This window comes from Phalacrocorax carbo, chromosome 1 (assembly GCF_963921805.1).
Source record: "Phalacrocorax carbo chromosome 1, bPhaCar2.1, whole genome shotgun sequence".
Lineage (NCBI taxonomy): Eukaryota > Metazoa > Chordata > Aves > Suliformes > Phalacrocoracidae > Phalacrocorax > Phalacrocorax carbo.
In genome coordinates, this window is record NC_087513.1 from 84444793 (window position 1) to 84471145 (window position 26353).

General features: G+C 45.3%; 2 protein-coding genes across 2 annotated transcripts in view; one reads left to right on the forward strand and one right to left on the reverse strand.

Annotated features, from left to right (window-relative positions):
• Positions 1-4211, forward strand: part of ITFG2 (integrin alpha FG-GAP repeat containing 2) — a 15415-nt gene extending 11204 nt beyond the window's left edge. The window contains exon 12 of the mRNA XM_064463219.1: positions 142-4211. Coding sequence (XP_064319289.1) covers positions 142-290 — 149 coding nt within the window. The 3' untranslated portion in view covers positions 291-4211. The remainder of the gene's footprint in view (positions 1-141) is intronic.
• NRIP2 (nuclear receptor interacting protein 2) lies at positions 3118-26353 on the reverse strand. The gene is made up of 6 exons (XM_009512086.2): positions 25705-26353; positions 20621-20791; positions 14362-14444; positions 13772-13899; positions 10851-10903; positions 3118-10037 (listed from the first exon to the last, which is right to left on the reverse strand). The coding sequence occupies exons 1-6, from the start codon at positions 25933-25935 to the stop codon at positions 9945-9947; spliced, it is 759 nt and encodes a 252-aa protein (XP_009510381.1). The 5' UTR covers positions 25936-26353; the 3' UTR covers positions 3118-9944.

Consider the following 26353-nt stretch of genomic DNA (forward strand, 5'->3'; position numbering starts at 1 on the left):
TGAAGGATGTACAGGAAAAGAGAGTAAGGGCTGCTGGCACATTGTGTGCTGGGAACTAGAGTTCCAGGTACTTCTTGAGGAAGAGGGGCTTTTATACTGTCTTGAGAATCCCTAACAACTGTCTTTCTCTCTTTTCTGTAGAACGAGGTGACGTTTCTGCTGTCAAAGATCTGATTCACAAAACACTTTATTTTCCTGAGACACAGCAGCAGAGCAGCCCCTCACAGTGTCAGGACCCTGCTGGAACAGACAACCCTGCCCACTACAGTGTCATCCAGGATCCATGTTAACAAGTCAAATGGAGGCTGATATCTTTAATCTCTTCTCTGACTGGAATCAGGCATCGAATGAAGATGAGACTGTTCTTCCATCTCTGTCAAAGCTTCCAGACAGAAAAGGGAAAGAAGGGCTGGGTACAGGCTGTGTTCTGTGGAGGGATGTGCTTGGCTGTAGGCTTGAGTTGAAGGTGGTGGATTGATTTGCTTTTAGCTGAGGAAGCTACCAGAACAGCAAGAGTCTAGGGTCCTGCTCATTGACCCTCTATTGCCAGTTTCCATGTTCTCTGCTAGCTAAAGTGCTTCACAGGTGACTTGAAGGAGCACTGAGGACATAGATGAAGAGAACAGCTGAACTCAGTCTCTGTTTTGGCCTATTCTTACAACTGCTCTAATGATTACTTACCAGGATCACAGTGCAGGAGCTGCAGATGGAGGAACTGAGTTAGGGAGCAGTCAAGGGCCTTCTTTCCCATTTAGCTGTGTTTTTTAAAGTATACCCAGGCATTATTTGCTTTTGCTCTGCTGTTGCTCCTCTACCAAGCAGTTTCTCACAAACCACCTTCTGTTCTGAGGAGCTGGAGCCATGTGTGAGAAGAACCACAACTTAAACTAATAAGGTGTTGAGAGGTAACGGCTCCAGCAAGACGCACTGTTTGTCTCCTTGGGCAGGGTGATCCCAGAGATGGCTGCGGCTTAGCAGAGCAGCTGTGAATGGGGCAATAAGAGGAATCTGTCTTAACCATGGATCTGTGGTGCTGTGGGAGCTTGGCCATTCCATAATAAGCAGTGGAAATGCCATGCTTCCCTCTTGTTATGGAGAGTGTCATGCTATTTTGAGTCCTGCAAAACTGAAAGAGGTGGACTGGAGGTGATGTTCCATTTGCTGGTATGCGGAGTCTGGAAAAGGCCATTGCTCACCCAGACTGCTCATATGCGAAGGCTGAGGCAGGAACCTTTCCACATGCTGCGGTGTTCTGCTTTTCCCCGTCTCAGCTTGCCCCTTGCCTAACTCAGCTTATTAGGATAGGAGCAGCAGGCTCACCTGCTGTTTTGCATCTATGATCCTTCACTTGTGGTGTTTTATTGGACGTGCATAATGGATGGAGCTGTCCCTTCACCCTTCTGGCAGCCTGAGTCAGAGCAAATATAATTCAGTGATCTGTCTTTAGCAAGTGGTGACATTTAAAGATCCTGCAGGCTGTTGAAAACATGCTGTTCTATACTCTCCAGAACATCTAAGGGCAGCCCTGACTGGGAAAAGGAACTTTGTGTAGAGGAAAGGAGTGTCTTGCCCTTGGGTCAAAAGGACTGTTATTGAAGTAGCGCTATGTGGTAGAAGAGCAGGATCTCTTACATAATAAGCCCTAGTTTCTTTGTAATTTCTATCTGTAGATTTATATAAGCTTTATAGAGGACAGGTTCTTTCCTCTGTGTTTGATAGCTGTGAAAGTTGAAGCATGGAGCAGTGAAAGTATACAACCTGCTCTGTACCAGCTAGCATGCTTTTCAGACTGCTGTGTCTTCTTGGCTCTGTAACTACAGTGGAAGTTTCTCTCCATTTTAATGACCTCACTGAGAAGCATTTTAAAATGTTCCCCTGTCATACTAAGTGCTTGTGTACAACTGGACCCTTCAGGCAGGAGCTCTCACGTCATAATAGTGCTTTAGTAACAGTGGTGTTCAGACCAGCAGGGCTTGAGTTTGCCAGCTATGGAGAGCTGATAGTGTAGGGACCATCTACTGATGGGCTAAAGCAAAGAGTTGTCTTGAAGCTTGTCAGCTCTGGCCTGTAACCTCAAGAAATTGTCAGCTCTCATGGTGCTGAGATGTACAGCCACACATCCCAGTGGGCAATCACCACTGCTGGCAGAGGAGTAGTCAGTGTGATGACAGCCCAAGGAATCAGTCTCATAGTCCTTTCCTAATGAGGATTAATCTTGTTGGGGCTCTTAACTAGATCACAGTATATTGGTTCTTGCTACTTAAAGGTTTCTGTTTCCCAAAACCTGAAGTTGCTCTTTCTGATGACCAGAACAATTAAGGATTCTCCCTTTTCTCTCTTCAGGTGAAGTAGTAGCAGTTGCTACTCTAACCTCTTCATCTTGGGCCCCAGCTGAGTTAGGGAGAATCAAATATCCCTACAGGTGGGGTGAACAGTTTGGTTTCACTGTATTCTGGGGTACTTTCTGCCTAGCCCTGTTGCTACCTGATTTTAATTTTCCACTTCAAAATGAGTGGAACTGACACAAAGAGGGACCACAGTGGAGCGGGACTCTACAGAGCAGTTTCCAGAAGCATACAACAGAAATGACATTGTACGAATGTCCCTGAACAGGCCTGTGTCTTGGCATATGTTGTTCTTCCTCTACTTCTTGTCCTGCTCCCCCCTGCCCCCTCCCAATTCTGTGGATTCTCTCTCCCCCACTGGGGGACAGAAACAGGATGGTTATGAGCAACAGAAAATAGTAATACCTGAATTTTCAGTCATGGCTCGCACAACCTTGCATGCATACTGCTGCACGAATGATGTGCTTGCTCTTCTGTGTGTACTTTGACAAAAACAAATGGAGCCCTACCATGACTTATGGCCCTACGCAACATTGTTTGGCTTTGGGGCAGGTGTTCTCCACAGAAGTGGAGTTCCACTGCTGGAACTACAGAGGCTCCTGCTGCAATTGCCTGAAGCATTTTATTTGCCTGAGAGTTGGGCCAGGCTGACCTAATCTGGTAGCTGGGTCTTACAGGCTATTGCAGTGTTGTTATAGTGTATTTCCTTCTTAAGGCGTAACAGGAAAACAGGATTGTTCTCTGTTAGGAGTGTAAACAACTCAATGCTGTCTGTCCATGCCAAATATAAACCTTTATTAGCAACACAAGCGCAAGAGGGATACAAATGGTTGTATGACTGAAACTTTTATGGCAACCACCTTTGCTGTACAGGTCAAATAATTGCCAAGGAAGAAAGGTCAAATTGATCCACTGTTGGCCTGCTAATTGTTGAGAAGAAACAGGAAAGGGTTAATGGGGGAGATATGACATTTTCATAAGAACCATCATTAAAAGAAAATGGGGCAAAACCCATGCAAATGTTAGACAGGTCAACCTGTGCAACCTAGCTCTCTTCTCTTATTAGCCTGAGGATAACATTGCTGTGTAAACCCAGGCGTGCTGCATTGTGGAAAGCAGAAGTGAGAAGATACAGATGCTACAGATCATCTGTTCCCCAAAACTCTTCAGCTCTTAAAACCATTTGAGAGGAAAAATATTAATGTTTGAGGTTTTCCCTGACAGTTTTATGTTGCTTTCAGCATATAATAACTTGCAGATGCATTTTGCTCCTGTACCCCTTGTGCATAAAGGAAAATGTCTGCAGAAGAATTAAATGGAACTTCTGTACTGTTCCTTCGTCAAAGGATGACTTTTTTTCATGCCCTAAACTCCAAAGTGACAGTTAGTAGACTGGCTACAGTAAATGCTTCAGGCTACTGCCACTGGCAATTTTTTGTGAAGTATACATCTGCTTAGAGAAGGAGCCATGTAGGCTGTCTCTGGACTGATAGAGGAGTTGTACTTTCATTGTAACTCATTGCCTGTTTGTCCTTGCCAGCCAACACAAGTCACAGAGTTGGAATTAGAAGTTGTTTCTTCCCACACAGCAGAAAATGTTGTTTGCTGCATCCTACTCAGTAGCAGATTGGCATATCCACTGATGCCAGGAAGTTTTTTGACAGGGCAGGATTTGTAAGACAGTTGTATGTCCCAGTGCCAGCGCATAGAATGTGAGGAGTCTAACAGCATTTACAGACACTGAGGGCATTTGCAGGTAAATGATTCATGGCTTTGGTTGTGACAATTTACTAGCAAGAAAATAAAGGGAAGGGGTTATTCTATTTTCCTGAGACATAATAAACCCGCTGGCTGTCCTTGCTCTCATTTTTATGATCTCTTTGCTGATTGCACTTATTTTTGTATAACTCTTCAGGTATATCCTGGCATTTGCCAGTGGAGTCTCTTGAAAAGAGGACTGACTGAAAACATGTAGGTGGCTCAGCAGTCTTCAGTTCCATAACTCACCAGCTAGTAGTGAAAGAAAGAGCAGGCCTCTGGGAATATGGATGGCCGGAACTCCTATTGCATTCAAAACCAAGTGACTCCAAGCTCCTGGTTATGGCTTTGGCAGAGTGCATGTTCTCAGGTTTACCTCTTGCACGCAGGCCTTAGAAGGGGCCTCAGAAGTCCATCTCCCCATCAGCAGGCAGGTTCAGCCATATGTATCTTACACCTACCATGTAGCCCTTGCTTCTCTCTTCCAGGGACTTGCTGTGATAGACACTTCCCTGCAGACTGTTTCACAACTGCCGTGTCTGCTCTACTGGAAAGTAGCCCTAGTAGGAGCTACTACCAATGCAGTTCAGAGATATTATCCCTAAAATAACGACATTCCATTGTCTGTATTGAAGGGATGGGCCTCATCACGAGTGTTGGACACATACAGGATGTGCCTTTGCCATGCTCTGATGTGGAAGTTTTCACTGAATTTCTACTTTCCATGTGAAAGCATTAGCATTTTTTGATATCCAGTGGAAAAGACCTTTAGATAACTCCTTCCTTTCTAGTGTCCCCCAAAAGCAATAGAGAAGACTGGAATTGCAGGTAGGGAAGCAGATCTGTGTAATAGGCTTTTCCAAAAGAAACTACAATTGAGACAGTCTTCAGCTTTGCCAACCCTTTTAAAAATTACTTACTGGGGTCCCTAACATAGGAAGACTTGAAAATTACCATGTTAGTAGATAGGGTTGTTTGCTTCTTTGAGATGTTGCAAGTCCTGTTTTGTAATCACATCTTTTAAAGCTAATATTTCTGTCTTTCACAATGAAAGCTGGGATTCCCATGTAATGACATAAAAGTGCTGGTTTTTGGAGAAAATGCCAGTTTGGGCAAGAATTCAGAATACATGTGTTAGGGTCAGTAACAGCATGTCATTTAATGCCAGGCAACTTTGGGAGATGGAAGTCCACCGGGAGTTGGGTTTGATGAAGGGGAAACCAGGTACTAACACTGTATGTATGACTGTGATTTAGGGAAGGAGTTGAAGTGAGTTGTCAACCATGGTGTTATGACCTGCAGTTCTCATTTAATCTGCAAATGTTTTCTCCTATAAGCTCTGCCTGCAGCAAAGCTTGATGGGGACATACCAGGATAACTGCTGGCAACAGCTTCCTCAGTGTCTGGGTGGAAGAGACCTTTGCTGTGTGGACCTACATGTTCAACTGACATGGACAGGAGGAAGGTGAAAATTGTGTCTTCTGCTCTGGAGCTAATTTCACAGCTGAAAAGAAGAGCTCTCACACAGTAATATAGCGCTTGCTTGGAAACATCCTCTCTGTGGCTGACAAGTGGCTCAGTCTACATGAACAAAGAGGAAAGGCTGTCAAGATAGTGGCACAATGTGAGAGAGTATTAGCAACCAGGGTACAGGGGAGTGTTAAAAGGATTATCTAAGAAGGCAAGAATTCCTTTTGGAAGAAGCCAATTTGTCACTTACCAGTGTGGAAGAATGAATTATTTGCTTGGGGGAATGTAAGGAGCGTGCAAAGAAAGATTCATTATGCAGAGAAGGACAGATTGAGCTGGTGATTTTCACCTTCTGTAGCATATTAATTTGCACAGGAACCTGAACTATTGGTGATTTGAGAAATGAGGCATGTGAATCACAGAAAGGCTTCAGGACTGGAGGATGTTCTGAAGTCGGGCAAAAGCAGTTATTCTAAGACTGACATGTAAGAACAGCACCTGGTGCGTTCTAACAGCAGCTAGTGCACAATTATCTGCAGGGCTGTAAATGGCAGGCACTAGTTAAAATAGAAATGTCAGTTCAAAGTTGTGCCAATTTTCTGTAGGATCCCATCCAGCACCCTTTAAATCATTGGAAAGAATCCTGTTGGCTTCAGTCTGAGTTTGGGAAGACTGCCTACTCACCTACACCCTCACCGTAGCCAGAGTCCAGCTCTAAAATGGACATCCTCCAGGCATGGCTGTCACACAGAAGTGGCTAGGACTGAAAGCTGTTGGTGGTCCTCCTCCTCCCTTGGCAGACTCTTTACAGCCCCACCAATGCTGGGGCTCTGCGCTTGCTCTACCATGTAACCCTCACCTACACCCTCACCAGAGCTCAGCTCCAAAATGCACACCCACCACCTAGGGGTCCCACACAGAAATGGCCAGGACTGAAAGCTGTTAGTAGCCCTCGCTTTCCCTTGGCAGCCACTTGTAGGCACCAGAAAAGCCTGGCAAAAGCTGTCAGACACTCTGGAAGGCAGCAAAGGCCAGCAAAAGCCCTGGGGTACTCTGGAGGGAAGTAGGGCCCCTTGTGGCACCTAAAAAGGCCGACAGAGACTCTGGAATGTTAGGGTTAGGGGTAAGAGAGAGGGTTGGGTATGGGATAGCGTAAGGTTTAGGGTTAGGGCTGTTGGGGTAAGGATTTAGAGGTAGGGTTAGGATTAGGGGTTAGGGATAATGTCAGGGTTAGGAATTAGTGTTAGTTTTAGGACTAGGGTTAGTTTTGAGGTTAGGGTTAGGGTCTTAGATTTAGCAGCTTAGGGTTAGGCTTTTGGCTTAGGGGATAGGGTTATAGTTAGGGGTAGGGTTAATGTTCAGTTTAGGGGTTAATGTTAGGGTTTAGTATTAGGAATTAGATTTAGCATTAGGTTTAGGATTAGGGTTCACTTTTGGAATTAGGTTTAGTGGGTTAGAATAAGTGGCTTAGAGTTAGGTGGTTAGATTTAGAGTTCGGTTAGGCCAGGGGTTAGGATTTGTGGTTATGGCCAGTGCTAGGGTTCAGGATTAACATTAATGTTTAGTGTTACGGTTAGGTTTGTTAGTTTTTATGTTTGGGTTTAGGGTTGGGGTTAGGGCTTAGGTTTATGGGTTACATCAAGGGTTAGGGGTGAGGGATATGATTAGGGGTTAGGGGATAGGTTTAGGTTTAAGGGTTTGAGATAGGGTTATGATTAGGGGGTTTGGGGTTAGGGCTAGGGGAGTAGGTTTAGGGTTAAGATTAAGGGGGTTAGTGTTAGGCTTAACGGTTATGGTTAGGGGTTAAAATTTAGCATCAGAGTAAGTGTTTAGGGTTAGCGTTTAGGGCTAGGTGTTAGGGTTAGTGTTTACAGGTTAGGCTTAGGGGCAGGGTTAGATGTTTATTTTAGGTATGGGGTTAGGGTTATGGTTAAGGTTAGTGCTTGGGTTTAGGGTTAGGATTTAGAGTTATCCTTAGGTTTAGGATTTGAGTTTAGGGTTATGCCTACAAGGTTAGAGTTTGGGGGTTAGGGGGTTAAAATTAGGTGATTATGTTAACTTTCAGGGTTAGGGGTTAGGACTAGGGGTTAGGGTCAGGGTTAGGTTTAAGGATAGAGTTTGTGTTAGGGGTTAGAGGTTAGGGTTGGGGGCTAGGGTTAGGGATTTTTTGGGGTTAAGTTTAGGATTTTGGGTTAGGGTTACTTTAAGGAGTTAGATTTATGGTCGCATCTAGGGTTAGGGTTTAGGGTTTGGGTTATGGCTAGAGTTAGCTTTAATGTTGAGGGTTTGAGTTTAGGGTTCTGTTTGTTTTTTTAATAGGTTATAAAAGTGGATGAATAATAAGAGAGGTAATAGCCATGGTATCTGTCAGGTTTAGCATATTATTTGCTGATGTTCCACATGCCATTTTTAGAGGGCAACGACATTTGGAAGCTAAGCAAGTTGCTGCACATAGGAACAGGTGTTTCATCTGTTGCTAACAAGGTTTTTTCAGCAGAGTGCACCCAGATTTAGTATAAATCTGAACTGTCATTAAAGACCCCTGGGTTTGAGAACCCAGTCAGATATGCAAGTGATACAAATCCAGGAGGAATTACTGGTACTTTGGAAGACAGGGTCATCAAGTAGACATGGGTCCTGACCTAAATGAGAGGACTGTTGGTGGCATTCAGGAGATTCATGGAAAGCAGTTCATGTAGCCAGAAATAATCAGATGCACAAGAAGAATGGCAAAGAAGCCAAGGAACAGATCAGAAACTGCTGGATATGACTAACAATAAAAGTCTCTAGCCTGATGAGACTATAGGAGGAGCAAATGGCAGTCACACCAACTAACACTGGTAAGTGCATCACAAATCGTATCAGCCAGGTTGTACACTCTGCTGTCCTTAGCATGTGTTAAACCACAGAATACACAGAATACAGCCTCTGATTTAGGAAAGAACTGACAGAAAAAAGCAAAAAATGCATACACAAGTTCTTTGAGAAGAAAAACAGAAACAATGAGTGGTTTGATAAAAAAAGGAAGAGAGCCAGTGGTGTTTAATCCAGGAAGATAGGCAAAATGGGTATGTCATGACATTCCAAGGGTGGACAAAGGGACTTTGTGCAGAGTTTGGATAGTGAATCAATAGTCATGAGGCATGGAACAAGCCCTGATCTGGTGCATCTTTCCCAGAGCTAGTAAAGAATAGACTATGTATTTATCATACAGCTATGCTCTGTTAAAAAATAATTTAAAAAAAAAAAAATTTAAACCCCCAACAATTAAGTGCCTTAATCATCACCCTGGACATCCCAGATGACTTCACAGTTCTCTGACCTGAGCTGATACTGGAAGGAAGTCTAGTTCTTGTTTCATGCAGAGTAGCAAAGTTGGGCTGTGAGATGCTGGGATTTGAGGCTGATGATGTATCTGTGTCCAACCACTAGATTTCAAGTTGAAAGAAAGCAGCTGGCAGAGCAGAAGACTCTGGGTGCTGTAATTCATTACAGCATTTAAACTGAGTGGCAGGATCTCTCATGATGCAGCAGAGGTGATAGGAAGGTAGCTCTAGCAGCTGGAGTGCAGAGAGGAGAGGCCTGGTCAGAAGAACAGGGTGTGCAAGTCTGGTTACTGCGTATAATGCCAAGAGATGATAAGCATTGCCATTCATATAATATAGTTTAGTGGACAAGGATGCAGTGGCAAAGCCCAAGCCCCTGTGAGTGTCCGCTATACTCTAGGCATCTACGCTCAGCATTTCTGCAAATGTTTATTAGAATTACGAAGTCTAGAAGTGTTCTTGCTGCAAGGTTTTTCCAAGAAAATACTTTTCTTCTCTGAGCCAGCAAAAAGTGACAAAATCCAACTTCCCAGAGTATAGGTGAGGTGACTCACCACAGAGCCTGTCCCACAAAGGAAAGGGAGTGGAGTCAGCTTACATTGAGGCAGAGAAGGGAAACATTCATGGCAATCTTTGGAGGCTTTTGGAGAAAGTGCTGTCCTCCTGTCCACAGAACAACTGGAGATTGTCAGAGAGACTGTCTTGTCTCATGAACAGAGAGTATCGTAAAAATAAGTCATTAAAAGGATAGAGTGAATTTAGTACAGAAGCAGAAATTGGAGTGACTCAGACAGATAGAAAAACAAGAACAAAATGCCCATTCGGCACAGGGGGACAAGCAAGAGGGTCCACTGAAAGGAGGGATAGCTCTCAAGGTGAGGCACTCCCAGCAACAACAGCTTCCAGCACCCATTTGCCTTTATCTCACTCCCCAGTGAATGCCTCAGCCTAGAACTCAGCAAGGTTAGGGGCATGTGAGCCTCACCCTCATCTCTCTCTCATGGCAACAAGTCTCCTCAGCCCCAGAGTTGGGGAATGCAGCCAGTCACTGGCCAGGCTCTTCAGAGGCATGTAGAAAAGGCAGCTCTTGACTCAGTGCTTTAAATCTCAAGACTCCTTCCTCCAAGTCAATGCAACACTAAAAAAGGGAGAGCCAGTTACTTGGTGAACATTTTAGATAGCAAATCTCGTTATGTCTATGGCTGGGGAAAACATATAACAATCAAACAACCCCACTTTGGGTTTGTAAAGACCTTACAGTTCCCCTCCCTGTCTCCCCATGCTGCCTCCTTGCTCCTATTCCTTTCAATGGATTCCTCCCCAAACCCTTCATAGGGCCATTCTCCTCCCTTCTTCCTGTGACTCCAAGTCATGTCCTCACATCAGTCAGCCATTCAGCCCAATGCTTTCTGAGCCACAAATATTTGACAGGCAAGAGCAAGCTTGCTGCAGCCATATTCTGAGCCACCTAGGAGCCAGGCTCAGTGCAGCACTAACCCTGAGCTGAGCTGACAAAAGGAGAGGAATCGTTCCACCCATGTCTGGCTAGTGTTGGGCACTGAATGTCACACAGCTTCATTTGGCTCAAAGCAAGGGCACATCTTGTTCACAGCTGCCTTCAAAAGGCAACACAGATATAACCATGTGCCTTGCCTTTTGTAGTCTCCTTTTCAGTTTCCTTTTCCTCTTTGCAACTTGTATGGTCAGGAATACAAAGAATGGGAGACGTGATAGTATCCTATTAGGTGATTCCTTTCTTAAAACCTTTAAGAAGGACTTGAAAGTAATCAGTGACTCAGAGCATACTCCATACAGCCAGGCAGCTGTGCAACAAGCATTACAAGCGGCACCCTGGAAGACATGGCTGTAAGTATTTCTGATGCTTCCAGCAACCAAATCTTGGAGATCTTGTTGAGAGGAGCCCTACAGTAAGCAAGAAGTTTTTCCTTACCTTGAGAGACAACAGAGTCTGAAGACCAATGCAAAAATCCAGCATTTCATCATCTGAGAAGAGAGAAGAGACTGATCAGGCTCAAGACTATATATACTGACCTTCTAAAGAAAGTGTGTCTCTCCTGTAAGAGGATGTGGAATATGAGAGCATCTGGTTCATAAAGTTATATGGTTATGGTCTATTCAGTATAAAGTAAATAACAAATAACAAGGAAAGTGATGAATTAAACACACAAGCATTAACAAGCAGATAGTAACAGTGTCAATAACAAAGACCAGCACTCTTCTGCCACTGGCTAATGAGCCACTGAAGGAGCTATTTAGGCACAGCCCTGAAGAAGGTCAAAATGAACTTTGTAGCTGATAAGAGAAGGACACCATGATTTTCAGGACTATTATGAGACATTTGAGGGGGTTTGTGGGATTGTTTGAAGCTTACTATGAGATATCAGAAGGGCTTTGTGGAATCATGTAAAATGTACTATGGGCTGTGTAGGGGAAGGGCCAAAGGCAGGAGAAGGCAAGCAGCAGGGTGGATCAAGGAAGAACAAGCATGGAATAACGGAGTGGAGGGGGGGATAAGGGGGCCAGTCACATGTAAGCAGGCTGTTGGTCAGTTCACTTGTCTGACTGAACCCTGCACCTGATGGCCACAATCTACCCGATCTTCTTATTAAATAATTTTGTTAAGTAATTTTTTTTCTGTGTAACCTCTTTATCCTACATGTGACTGCTGCAAGCCTTAATTCTCAGCAAGTGTAGAAGATGCCATGGGTTACAGGGCAAATAGCTCTAGATGTCAGCAACCAGAGGGACTGGCATGCAAGAGAGGTGCCAGTAACTGAAAGGACCACAGGCCATAGGGCTCATAGGTCTGTGTGAGCAACTGGAGAAGGGGACATAGCTCACAGGTGCCAGCAAGTAGAGAGACCAGTGTGCAAGAGGAGTCTGGTTGCCTGTAACTGGGGAAGGGAGCACAGGCCATTGGGCTCACACAGCTGGGTGCCAATAACTGGAGGGACTGCAAGGTCTAAGTTCCGGTAACTGGAGAATGACTATGGGTCACAGAGCTTGTAGGTCTAGGTGCCAGCAACTGGAGACATCAGCATGCAAGAGAGCTCTGGGTGCCAGCTCTGACCAGGGTCAACAGGGGCCTTAGGTTTATCAGCCAGTAACTGAAGAGTACAGAGCATATGTTGTAAGAGGTCTATATACCACTAACTAGAAAGATTTAGGTATGTTTATATTTCCCCAATGAATTTAATCCTGTATGCTTGTGGTTTTGTATACATAGCTAGCCAACTTCAATCTGGTCTAGCCAGTTAGTAGAAGAAAGCCCGCATCTGGAAAGACTTGAGGTCTGGGTCAGTGGCTGGGTAAGGGGCCCAGAGTCCAGGCATGGATATAAGGCAGACCTAGAAGCTGTGCTGTTGTCTGAAGACTCTGTGAATATGAATGTGCTTGTGAATCTAGAGACTGAGGATGTGTAATCTCCTGCTAATGAACTTCAGTCCTGTCCAGCCAGAGATGAGGACCAGGACTGGGCTATCTGTGCTGGTGTTTATGTGACTGCTGGTAAAGGCACTGTTCTGTGTGGTAATCTGTGTGGCTGGCTTGTCTGTGTCCTCTCTTTGTGTGCCTCTGGAATATATGTTCAGCCTTGCTACTGTCTGAACCTGCCATTAAGAACATGCAGTGGAATGGGCAGGAGCGACCTTCTGGGTCTTAGAGTCATCCATTTCAACTGCAGTGGCAGGGAAGGAGGAATACACAGGTCCTGGACCCTGCAGGGTTCAGCAGCCACCAGTAACATCATTAACACTTCCCAAGTCTCCTGGATGCCTGCTTACCCTATAACCAGTGGCTGTATTTTATAATTTATTTATAACCACATAAGCAAAAGCACTGTGCGCACAGGGAGATGTAAGGCACAGATGTAGCAGTTCTGCTCCTTCCAGGCAGCCATTTCTATATCCCAGCAAAACAGATAGGTGCAACTGGGCTAAATTCTCCTGTGCTGGTACTAATACAGTCTCCCCATGCAGGGCAAGAACAAGTAGAGGGGAAACCAGGGAAGAAGATTGAACTGGACTGTGGAAGAGGAGGAAGCTCTTTCTAGATGACTAGGAAAGTGGGGAAATGGACATGAAAAGAGGGAGCAGGAGAGGCCTTGGAAGATGAATAGTAATAATCAAAGATGAGACAGATAAAGGCAAGAGGGTAAAGCTGGAAGACTAATAGAGAGAAAGAACAGGGGAAAAAATACAACTAATTTGTTTTCAGCATATGCATAGTTTGATGTGAATGCAGAACATGCAGCCTTTCTGCTGTTTTCTGGGTGTACTCCAGTGCCTGCTGACTTGGCCTTGTCTCCTATGGCTCCTTTCTTTAAAGGGTCCTGCCTCAGGACACCAAGGGAGACTCATTACTCTGGGGCTACCAGAGCCTTCCAGAGTGCTCCCTGCAGCAGAGGCAGATGAGTACACAGAGAAACACTCTGGGGAATGAGCTGTACCCTCTGTCAGTTTCTCTGATTACTTTCATCCAGCCAAAGACACAAGTGCCCATTCAATAGAAGAATATAGGGCACTAGAGGACTAACCAAACAGTCTGGATAATTTTAAGAAAGGTCAATTTTAGAAGGAAATTAGAATTTTCCACATCCTGTGTTAAGACCAAAAAGCACCTCACTTCTCCCCACTTTCAGTATCTTCTGTCTTTTCTGTAGTCTTCCTATGCCCTTTGCCTTTGGTTACATTAAGGGTATTCACTGCACATAATGATCTTGGCCAGCAATGGAGGTGACCATGTCACGAACCTCCCACCGCATTATGTTTTTCCCAGAGATCCTTTTAAATGCCCTTGGCAGGGAAAGAGGGACACAGGAAAATTGGGGGGAGGAGGGGCCAGCACTCTCACCTACAACCAGTGCTGAGCACAGCACTGTCTCCTGGCCAAATTGCAACTCCATATGTTCTACTCGGCCAACAACGCTGGGGATGGGAAGAGAGAGATCTCCACAGTCCATGGCAGACACTTCTTCCAGCCTGTGGGACACAAGAGGTGTTATTGCCTCGAGTGGAGGAAGAGGAGGAAAAACAGGACTTCTCACTGACGGCAGTACTTCTTGGTCTCATTGGGAACAGGCCCACAAGAGAAGGAATCTCTTTCATATGGCATGCTTGGAGGCAGATTCCACAAGCAAAACTGTAAAACACTGTCCATTTGGGCTCCTCACCACTAAGGCTAACCAAAGCTGAGGCTTTGCCCTGCAGTACACACAGAGAGAATGACATAGCTCTGCCTCCTAGTCTGGGGTCTGCACACAACTTTGCCAGTTCTCCTTATGCCTTGCCCTGTAGCCCACCCTCTGCATCTTCTCCTAAACAGCCATGTGCACATGCAAAGCTGCTAGTAATTATCACTGGGACTGGGAATAAAAAGTGCCTACATTCTTGTCATAGGTTTTCTTGTAGCCACCCCTCCTTTTCTACTGTGCAAAGACTTACCCCAGCTGGTTTAAACAGCTCTTGGAGATGAGATTTTGTAGACACCCAGTGTTAATGGTCGCTTTCAATACCTGACCTTGGCACTAGAAAAAACAACAACAGATAATTACTGTGGGCTCACAGCTGGAACACCCACTCCTCCAACAGTGTGACAATCCCTTAGACCTCCCTTAGCAACACAGCCAAAGATGTGCTTTTAGGCAGTAGTCAGAAGGCAGGAGACTCATCCAAGACAATGATGGTGTCCCCAGTGCTCTGCAAACCTCTGCCAAAAACTTCTTTTTGAATTTGTCTTCTTTAATTTGTATTTGATTGCCCGGACACTTATCTGTTATTAGCTACTTTAACTTAGCAGCATTGCGGTCAAAAGACACATGGACTTTATTAGCAGAGCAATAATTGACATGACAAAAGCTTCTAAAGGAATATAAGCATGTGCTACAGCTTTTGTAGGTTTCCTCTCTCCATTTCTTCTGGTGTCACAGGGAACAGTGTTCCAGGGGTAGACGTCTGTTCTCAGTTGAACAGCTCTGAGAGGGAGGTGTCTGTGGAAGAAGCAGGAGGCACCCAGGACAAGCGTCCCTGAGAAGAGCTTGAATTTAAGACAGTTCCCAAGATAACAGACACATCCAAGTGACTCTTGAATCCAAGAAACAACCTAATCAAGAGGTGTCTGTTTTGTGTGGGGCTTACATTAAGTTCCTAGACAGCTCTTTAAAGAAATATGACATGAATACTACAACTACAATAGTCACAGCTGGTGTCACCTAGCAAAGGGAGAGACTGGATGCCCTGCACCAGAGTCACCTCTGTATGATCTTACTGGAACAATCCCCAGTGCCTTGCCCACTTAATTTCTTCCTCCCTCTGCACTTGAAAGGGAACAGGAGATGTAGTTGCCATCTGTTTTCTGTCCCTTCTGCACAGAGGTCCTTAATGGCAGGCCAGAGGTGCCGAACATATATGGTAGAGGCTTCAAAAAGTAGGGTTGTCCAGGACATCAATAAGAGTTTATGTGCAGACAAAAAAGAAAGGAGGAGCAGGACAGTACAGGAACTGGAAAAGATGGAGTAACTGCCATCTGCAAAATATGGCTTGCACCTACCTATAGTGCCTAACCATACCCATTCTTGATGGTCTAGTTCTTCAAGGCTCTGGCTTGCACCAACACCCCAAAAAAACCCAACCACAAAGTCTCCCTCTTTGAAGGCTCATTTTCCTCCTGTTATCATTTGTATTTTTCCTGTGATTCTTTCTCTTCCATCCATTATGGCACTCAGCACCATGAGACACTCAGAAGCAGCAACAGACCTCCCACAGCTCCTCTACCCTTATGCTCATTCCTGATGAGCTTAAATGCTTTGAACACGTTAAGCAGATCAGCATGACTACCAGGGCAGCACCAGAAGGGTCAAGGAAAGTGTCTCAATTTCCTGATTTCTTAACTAAATCTGTTTATGATTATTACATGGGTTAATCATCGCAGAGAGCTACATCCAGTATTTCCAATATATTGTTTTAAAAAATGTGCTATTTGTGAGTTATTATGAAGAGAAAGGAGAAAAAACCTCCAGTGAGAAATACTGGAATGCTGCAAACACACACAACACAAAGAGTATCTTGAGTACTAATTGCACTCAAGGCAACCTCAGAGAGTACATGCTGGAAACGTCAAGTCTGTTTTGCTTTGAAGCTCTTCCTCTGATCTAAACTGCACCTGCAGTACATCAATGTAGAGAATTTCATCATTCTGAACATTTAGATACACCATATTCCCAGAATGGCCATTTAGTTGAGAAATTCTCAAGAAGTGCAAGACCACTGGAGCTTGAGATCTCTACTTATTTTGTTTTACAGAGTTCACCAAGAATTATGTAAGACATATATGTATATATGATGTACATTTAAATAACATTGGTAGTTTTAGAAGGATGAGCATTTACCATGTGTGGCCTTATTTAGGAACAAGGAGAGCAGTGCTCAAGCAGTAGCTACACAGAAAATATGCACAGATACATCTTTTCAACAGCTCCTGATTTGGTTATTATACTTTTTTTTTCTATAATGTAAAAAAGCATGTCTTATTCATAAAGAATTATGTCCAGTTAATCAACAGTCCCATGTGACTGTAAACACTTGTGGCTTCTTACAACAGCCAAGTGAGGCATATAATGCTAAATACTTTAGGAAAGCCAAAGCCAAGACAGCTTTCACAAACTTCTGGCTGCCAGCACTGTGCCTTTCCTATTATATCATGTGCTTCTTACAGTCTCAGCCACACTGGCATCTACATTCAATCCAAGGCTGGTCTTTGGCACATGGTATGGAAATTGCCACAGAAGTACAAAGTCACGGGTTAGGAGAACACAAAACTTAACCAACCTGTTACCAGCTGGATGATAAATGAAACAGAGTCAGAACACAGAGAAACCAGCTGCCAGAAGCTCCCTCTGCAGTTCTTTGCACATTCGTACAGGAATATTCCCCCAGCTCCTTCACAAATAAGCAGTTCCATTTCACTGTGGAGCAGCTTGAACTGCCGTCCTATGGTAATACAGATCACACATGACAGAGCTGGTAGGAGATCCACCTGAGCTTCTGCCTGTCCCCAGAATGCACACCCGTTCTCTTGCCCTTCATTCATGCATGCCTCCTGCCTCTTGGCACAAATCTGCTTTAAGCAAGTAGGGGAGTGTGCTAGAACCTCACAGAAGGGGAAGAGGTGCAAAGCACTCTACAAGTTCCTGACTTTGGCAATACTTGTGCTTCTTCAAGCAGAAGTAAATTTAGAATTTACTTTTAGAATAAAAGAATAAATATTGCTGCCATGGCTCCGGGCTGCCTGGCATGTCAAGTATAAACATTTAGGACTAGGAGTAGTGCCTGCCTGGAAGCATCCTACCTTACCTCATGACAACAGCTGATTGTGGCAAAAGTTGGTATTACAAAGTCCAGAGAGAAAACAGCCTGGAAATTCACAGGACCCAGAGGACAGTCCCTTGTCCCTGCCCATAGCAGGGGGATTGGAACTAGATGATCGTTAAGATCAGTTCCAACCCAAACATTCTATGACAAAATGCCTCCCCTGCTGCTCTTAGAGCTCTGTAATATCTGTGCTGTCTGATCCTCATTGACACATCAGCCCTGCCTGGAGGGATTGTGGCCAGACTAAGCAAGGCCACAAAGCAAGAGGCAAGATAAAACACAAAGTGCAGACACATGCTAAGCATCTCCTTCCTCATCCTCTGTACTGTGCTTCATAGAAAAGGCTTTCCTGTGCCTCCTCACTACCTAAGCAGGTATATTAGCCATAAGCGTCAGGTCAGGTATGCTACCCAGCATCTGCCCAGACTACAACCTGCCGACAACTGTCCAGCTGAATCAGCTCTTCCTCATTAATAGACATGGATTCTACTGGGAGAGAGCTAACCATCCCTGTGGTTGGTTACACAGAGGCCAACTGTTCATTGTCCAGCTACAGAAAAGGAGTTGTATCAGCTCTTCAGAAACAGAAGACATGGAGTATGGATAGCAATTGTTAAGGAATCACCTTGGGAGCAGGCAGACCTGAGATGCATGAGCTGTTAACATTGTTGTGATAATAGACCTAAGCTGTATGGCTAGGCAGATTCTTCAGTTTTGTTTCAGAGCAGGCTGGGAAAGTTGCAAGTTAGAAATTTGCTAGGATATAACAGGACAGTGATTATTCTGTAGAAAACAACATTTCATCTCATTCAGTGGTAAAACAGCCCTGCACAGTTACCACCTCCAGCAGCCTCATAATAGCTACCCACCTTCCAGTTATACCACTGTTTGTCCAGCATACCATAAATAAAATGTAGGTTAGGTAAAAAGTACACAGGCAGCTGATCAGCACTGCAATCCTTCTTGGACTAATAGGACTTTTCATCACATTACCCACTCTCATCTCTGCCTCAGAATTTTCAGTCTGTTATTACCAGTCATCATTAGTCTTTATCTAAAGGTCAAATATGGGTATTTCCAAGAAAGAGAAAGAGGGGAGGGGAATCAGCAAGAATCTCCATTTTTAAAGAACTTTGTTTTCTGAAGTAATGTCTGTTCCAAAATCAAGAAATTGCTTTAACTAACCAAGGTTGGTTAATCCCAGGTTGCATTGGCACAGAGGAAAAGCAGCCTTGGACAGCAGTGAATCTTTCAGCATCTATTTCCAAGTCAACAAGAGACAAGCCCCACCACAAAAAATAACAGCTTGAGTTCACGATGCAGATGCCAGTCATAGCAAGCTTTCCAAAGTGCTTTGCAGAAAGGGCCTGCCAAAAAAAGGGGCAATTCTGCTGAGGTACAGTGTGAGTAACCCACCTAAGTAAACAGGAGGGTGAGTGGCTCTGCAGTACAACTATTACGGTCTATGATCTCTGAATCTTAAAAAGGCCTTAGGCACAGGGCAACTATAACCTGTTTCAGTGAAAACACTTATTGCCTGAATTTCCGTGTCACTGGGGTCTACATCTATTCAGCTTTATTTCCTAGTCAAGTTCAGTTACTAGTCAGGTGATGCATTTTTTACCACTTTGAAATTTTCAGCATACTCGCCTGAGTGTAAATGGAAGCTTTATGCTGGTAGATGATCTTTTCTCAGGAGCTGCTGTCAGAGAGAAGAGAATTCACTGGGGTCATGTTCCATTTCTAATAAAAACTACACCATAGTCAAGAGTTTCTCCAAAAGGTACCAGCTCACCTCTCTGTTTAAAATGAACTGGCAGCCTGAGTGCTAGCTCCTGCCATAGATCCGTTACTTACAGGTGAGGCTTTTTGAAGTTCACGGATGTGAACATGAAAAGCAGCAAGACTAAAATGAAGGGGAGGAGAGCTTTCCTTTCATCAATGAAAGAAGATTAATTGTGACAAATAGTGACTTGGTCTTAAGAAGGGCAGAAAAAGGGAGCAATGCCTGTGCAGAAGATGCTGAGTTCAGGTAGAGTTAAGTGCAACATTAGATCTATTTCCTTGACTGTGGTGTTCATTAACCTTCCTCCATGAAGGAAAATGTAATGTGTGTGACAGCTGGGGTACAGTCCATTAGAAACACAAAAGGGGAATGAGTAGTGGACTCTGGTGCTGAGTTAGCTACTGCCCCTGTGATATGGTACCTACCTATTCCTGTCCTTGTCTGATGCACATGCCTGGCAAAAAAACAGCCTTTATCATTGAGTTTCCTCTTACAGAACAATACAGAGTGGTGATTAAAGAAAAATAAACACCTTCATTTGCTAAAAAAAAAGACTCCAGCTATTTGGAGAAATTACACTGAAAGCCATTCATCCTACTAGTCTGTTTTCCCAAGTATGCTTATGTTAACTTAGCTGCATCAGAGCCTAAAACCCAGGGTAAGCTATGCTTAACTGCAACAGTAAAGGCTGGAAAACAAACCAGGCAGTGGCTTTGCACGGTCCTGAGACACCCAACCTGAACATTTCAGAAACTTGCTACCAGGCTGTGTTCATATGATAATTAATTGTGCCAAATGAATTTTCAGAGATGTTTGTGTTTTTCCTGGAAGCATAGACTTTACGCTCTAACATGTGAGATGTTCTTTAGGACAGATAACTGAAATAAACAGAGCTTTAGAAATGGATTTTGTATACCAGGTCTATATCTTGGTGAGTCTCATATCTGCCTGTTTCTGAACAGCTCTAACCATGCAGCCCTCTTTCATGGGGCACAGCTTTTGGATGTGCTTTCTTACCTACAGGTGCCAGGGAGGAGTGTGTTCTGCTGTATAGGAGGATATAAGAAGAAAAGGGAGCTAAAAATACTGCTTGCATCAAGAAATGCAACAGTGCTAATTCAGAGCAGTTAGCCACTTTCTTAGGATGTCTTTTGACACCTGAGAGAATCAGACCAGACTGGATCCAGTAAGTGTAAATTAGCTAGGGGCACCTCTCTTGAAGTGATAAGGAGACACTTCTTGCTTCTGTATGCAGTTATGAAATAACTCATATTATGAGAAAACTAGCCTCCAAAGGAAGGAGATGTGATTAAGGTAATTTATATTCAAATATGGACAACTGGAATGCATCTGGCAGAAAGGCTTTCCTCTGTCTATTGGAAGAACTGAATCCAAACTCTAGGAGAGGCCATGTGGCAAATCTGCTCTCTCTAGCTGCAGCTGGCTTTGCAATTAATAACTTAGCATGGCCCCTGGGAGTGGGGCAGCTAGAACTCATTGAGTATTTGCCATTGCTGTGAAATCAGGAGCACTGTGTTGTTGCCTTACCTGGCACTGTATTAGCAGGGGTGAAGTCTCTTTTCTCCTGTACTCTTCCATATTTTCATCCTGGTCTTTTGCCAGCGGAGATTGAACCCATGCAGACTGAACCCTGGTCTCGCCCCGCAGCTTGTTCAGATTGCCTTCCAAGAGGCGCCGCTGGACCACACTATGTGGCTGCTGTCTCCATCACAAAGAAAGAGAAATCCCAGCTAAGTATGGAGGTAAGGACAAGGACATTTGCTAGCCCAGGGAAGCAGATTGCAAATGCTTGACCCAACTGATCATCTTGATGAAAGATAAGCTTATCCCAAAAAGCTTTCTTTAAATCCCCAGATTTTTTCTGTAGCCCCTAAGGTGGTGTTAAAGTGTTGGGCTGTCTGTGACAGGCAGGTCTCTGGGATGCAATTGTTGGAGAAGAACATGCCCAATGCATGGTCTCCCCAAACATATCTTTCTGTTCCTTCAGCTAAACATGCAGTTGGCAGTCTCATACCTGTTCAGGTACTGCAGTATGCTACCTGGTGAGTGTGTGCTGACATACGACCAGGCACACCCACATCTTCTAATGTGGGAGGGGACTGGAGATGCTGCATATGTGTGATATACATATGGGTAAGAAGGTAGGACTCAGAAATTTTAGGCAATTATTTGTAGTGAAGCAAGAAGCTTCCCCTGCATAGGAAACTAAAACTAGCTTCTAAAGTTCTTTGGAGTCTGTCTCTGTTCCCTTCCATCAGAAGTGATGCAATTTTGGCGCCCTTCCTAGTCTGGGGAGCATCTAAGAAGCCCTACGTTGTTCACAGCTAGAAGGGAGTGCCATCAGCCATATCAACAGCTGAAGAAACTTTATTCCTCTCTCACGTATCTTACTCAATCTCTTGTATCTCATATTCCTACCTCATTCCTATCTCCTTTCTTCTGGGTGGAAGGAGAGGTGCACCAAAAGGGAAGAAAAATAGTGAAAACCTTCTTGTCCCAATATTGCACTCATACACAGGAAGGTGTTGCTTTTGAAAGAAAGTTCCCTTTGTCATCACCTTGATGCTCTAGTTTTTGCCCAGCGTTGATCTAGTGCCTCCAGTCCCTGCACAGCTATGGAATCAACAACAGGCAGCATCAGTGAAGTAGGTCTGTCAGAGGTAGCTTTGTCCTTTCTCCATGTACTTGGCCCCATGGCCCTTCTCCAGGAAAGCAGCTGCTCAGAGCTGACAATACCATTCTCAGTAACTGCCTAAGTGAGTAAAGGCAATGAATCTAAACGGGCTAATGTGCTACAGCATAAACTGTTGCTTTTACATGTCTAAAGAAAAATTCTTTAAAATCAGCTTTCAGATGGTGCAGCAGTTTGATGTAGGATCTTACCAATGTGCAGGCCAAACATCTGAATTAGACCAGACCTGCCAATGAGTGTGTGTGTGCTTCAGACTAGCTTTATGCTTGGTCAGAGTGCTGAGGCCAGGGAAGTGTGTAAATTGCAAGTCAAAGCACACTGACTTGTCAGTTTTGCCCAATGTTTGGAGTAGGAGAGCTGTTACTGGCTCTTTGGTTGCACTCAGCATTGCTCTTTGCGAGGTGCTAAGTCCCTCATGCCTCTGTTTCCCCGTCACTCAAGCAGCAGATCATTCATATGCTGTATGAGAGACATTGCAGTAGTTGAAAAAATGAGGTAAAAATATCCCTCTGTTCCTGGTCTTTTCCCAGCCTACTGTGCAGACCCACAGCACAGCTGGCCGTTGTACCTCACTCCCTAAATACTCTGAGCACAGTGCCAGTTTGGCTGCCAGTTAATATCTAGGGCATGGGAAAAGGGCAGAAAACCAACAGCAGGTCTCCAAATTCCCATCCTCTCTCCTGTCTCCTCTCACAATCTGGCATGCAAAGGACCTTTTCCTCTTCCTGCAACCTTTCCCACAGAACGGACAGGCCCTTTGCAGTGGCCATCTCTGTGTCCTTCCTGTCATTCAGGCTGGGAAGGGGCCAAGCACTGATGGGGATTAGCTGAGCTTTGGGACCGTGGAGGCATCTGATTCAAGAGCAGACTCCTGGGGCCCTCCCTGTCTTCTGTCTCACCAGAGAAATGGAGAAGTGGAGACTCTTGTCTCTCTTGGGTGGCTAAGACACAATGAGATGAAGGGAATGGTGAGGGAGGACCTAAGGTAGCTGTGGCCAGCAGCAGGAAGGGAGGCCCTCTCAGGACTCTTAGAAGAGTCAGAGAGGGTTCCAAGTACAATTTGTAAGGTTCAGGCTCTCCAATAGGAAATCTCAAGGCCTTGATATGATTAGTGGACTGGTATGAACAGAGGATCTTGATTTTGGGGAGGGGAGAAGCCAGATCTTTAGACCTTCTCAGTACTTTTAGAATATTTTAGCTCATACAGCTACCTTTTTTTGCCATTAAAAAAAAAAGTCTCACGCTCATAGTTGTTATAAAGCTGGAAATGTGAGGCCTCAACTGAAATGTATAATTACTTATTGTTGGAGACATGATGGGGGCATCAAATCCCAGACATTGCTAGATGTATTGCATAAGCTGAACGCACACCCAGATTACACAGAAAAGGGTGGCAAAAACAGCCCGACTTTGACTGTATAAGAAAGGATGTAGGTTTTTTTAAATTACATGGGGCCTTGCTCTAATTTTAGGACATGTGCGGCTGCCACAGCTGAAGTCTCTGGCACTGTCAGTGGAGACATGTTTTGGGGAATTAGTAAAACTTTCTTCCCAGAGTCCAATAGCACTTACACTGGGGTGTTTTGCATTCTCTCCAAGATCAACCTCTCTAGCATCTCCTGCTGCTGCTTTGTTTTCAGCCCTGCATTCCTGCCCTCCAGGAGGAAGCCAGATCAATTTGTGAAACATAAATGGAGTTTTGCGTGGGGCTGGAGGAGTGCCTGAAAGCATATTTTGGACTCAAATTTACATCCCCCAAAACATCACAGTGATATCACAGTGGCCCATCAAGTTCCAGAGACTGCCGAATTGCTCTTGGAAATATAAGGCCTCGTTCTTTTCTTACTCCAAGATAAACCAGAAACGCAGGATCCACAGCTACTGCATTGACCCCAGGTATGGCACTATGTGTGTGAACTTGGCACAGGTGCTGCATTTTATTTTGTGCCTTCTAATACCAGAGCAAAATTTCCATGGCAGATGAGATGTTATGCTTTATTCACTGCTCCCTAGCTCCATGGTAAAAAATGTTTCAGTCATTTTCTAATGGACCAAACATGAATGAGTGCCCTCTGCATGCGAGGAAGTCTGCCTGGAATAGATAATTTGACCAGGGGAGCTCCTTGTGGCAAGTGATTCAGACAAAGCCTGTCTCATTAGAGCAAGTATTTGGGGCTTCAGGATGCCAGCCTCTGGAGGCCAAGACTGACACCCGTACTCTGCAGGGTTCTCACAGAGGCTTCTGGCTGGCACCACAGTTGTCGTTTTGGGGGCATGGGGTGACAGGAGTCAATTCCAAAGCAAAGAAGATAGATGTGTTTCTCTCTGCCTTCATGGATGAGCTCAGCAAACATGCACTAAAAGACTTAAAGGTGGTTCCTTCCTATTCCTGCCAAAAGCTGTACAAGGAAGAGCCCAGGGGTATATCTCGCTATCCCTTCCTGAGATGTTTCAGCTGCAGCACTGCAGGGCATGAAGAGCCAGTGCTGACAGCCTGGATGAGGCCCTCTAGGCTCCGATGTGGCCAGACCTTCTTCCCTGTGGGGAGGAGAGGCCCTGTTCCTCACTACACAACGCTTATGTGACTCCCTTCTTGTACTTAGACAGCAACTGTTCAGGACCAGAGAGATGCTCAAGTGAAAGCTCTGAGTGTGGCTGCAAAGGGGTGGCAGAGCATGAGGTGACAGCTCAGGGTGACTCTGAGAAGCTACCCTTGACCCTGCTGAGACAGGGACTCTCAGCAGCTGCAGGGAGGGTCCGCCAGCTCAGGAACATGGCTGCACCCAAAGGTTTCTGCAAGGGGAATAGCTTCTGTTCAGACTCTGTGCCTGGGACCCTGCTTGTCCCACACATGTGTGCCCCTGTATGCATCAGCACCTCACTGCCAGCAGCCATGGGGCCTGCCAAGGGAGCCAGGAAACAACTGGAGGAGATATACGTGCACAGGAATCTGTGGTGTTGCTGTGATGGTCTGAGGATACAGAGGGAAGCACAGACTGCAGGGAGGGGCATGATCTTTTATGACACCCACTGGCACAGCTGGAATAAATGGTTGTGTCCATATCACTGGCCAGACCCAGCCCTTCTTTTGGAAAAATGGTTTATACCTCCACATCCTTTAGCAGTTAAACTCCACAGCAAAGAGGAAAAGTTAGGCAGCAGAAGTGCCAGAGCAAGGGGAAGATGCATGCAGTTAAACCAGCAAGAAATCCCATGGGAAACTGTTCCCTGCCTTGGGGAAGTCCCTCCAGACCACAGGCTGCCCAGGCTCCTGGAGCAGATGCCCCCCCGATGCTTCCTGCTCCATCTCCACAAAGAGACGCCCACAGGCCTCACTCCCATGCCTCCTCACGAAAGGTGTTTATCCACAGGTGCTGGCCACTGCAGCTGCCTGCATGCATGGCTAGCGGTCCTGCCCTGTGCTTGCCCCTCCGGAAATCCAAACAGTGGGGGGAAAGAGAATAATGCAAAAAGGTGGCAAGGTCAAATGTAAGCCTCTTGGAATTTCATGAACTGTGCTTGCATCCCACCCTGCTGAATCGAGGAATAAGTCTGCTTTTGAGCTGGATGATGCAGGGATACATGGGGGCTTTCAGAGACATCCCACATGGAAATATACATGTCAGATGAACATATTTACATACCGAGTGATTGGAAAGTTGGATCCTGGGGAGTTCTTCCAGCCCATGTCTGCCTGCCTCTGCGAGGAATTTGGTCCCTATGGGGATGCATGGGAAGATGGATGCAAAAAATGGGCAATTCATTCTTTCCCCACACCCTGACCTGCTTGTAGATGATGCTGAAGGAAAGTTTTGTCTTTGCTGAACCCATGACCCTTTCACAAAGCCTGGCAGAAGTTCCCAACTGATATGAAGGCTATTAGGAGGACTCCTCCCAAATATGGTCCCACCAGACTCACCAGATCCTTGGAGGTGCCAAGCCTTGTCAAGCCATCCAGAGGCAGCAGGTCAGCAGAGTCCTTGTGCACAAACTGGGTTGCTTGTTTAAGGCGCCTCTTCTGTTGCATAATAGCTTTGTTCCTCAGCTCCACCTCACACTCCTGTGGCTCCAGGTCAGGAGTACCCTCACTCCGCTTTTCCTCCTGGTCTCCTTGCCCCAGGGGCAGGGGGCAGCTCTTTCTCGTGCTCATGGTGAAGATTCAGACAGAACAAGTCCTCCTTGGTATGCTGGGCTGTTCCCTGCACTTGTCTCCTGGTGTTTGCCCTCTTGAGGGTGACAGTCTCTGAGCTCCTTTCCCTTCCCCTCAGCTCTCCTTCTCTCCCTTTCTCTGCCTTTCTTCCTGCTGTCTTAGTTATAACTCACCCATGTCTGAAGTGTCACTGTGCCTTTTTCTCCTTCTGTCATCTCTACTCCCCCAGCGTTCCTCTGCTCCCCACCTCTTCCTCTCCCTCCCTTCTCCTGCCCTGACTGCAGCTCTGCCTCCTCCAGTTGGTGGGTCCCTGTCGTGACAGAAAAAGCCCCACGTCAGAAAACAATTTCCATAAATTACAGCAGAGCCGGCAAGATGCTCTGGCTGGAAAAATCCAGTAGCAGAAGGATGGCCCCGC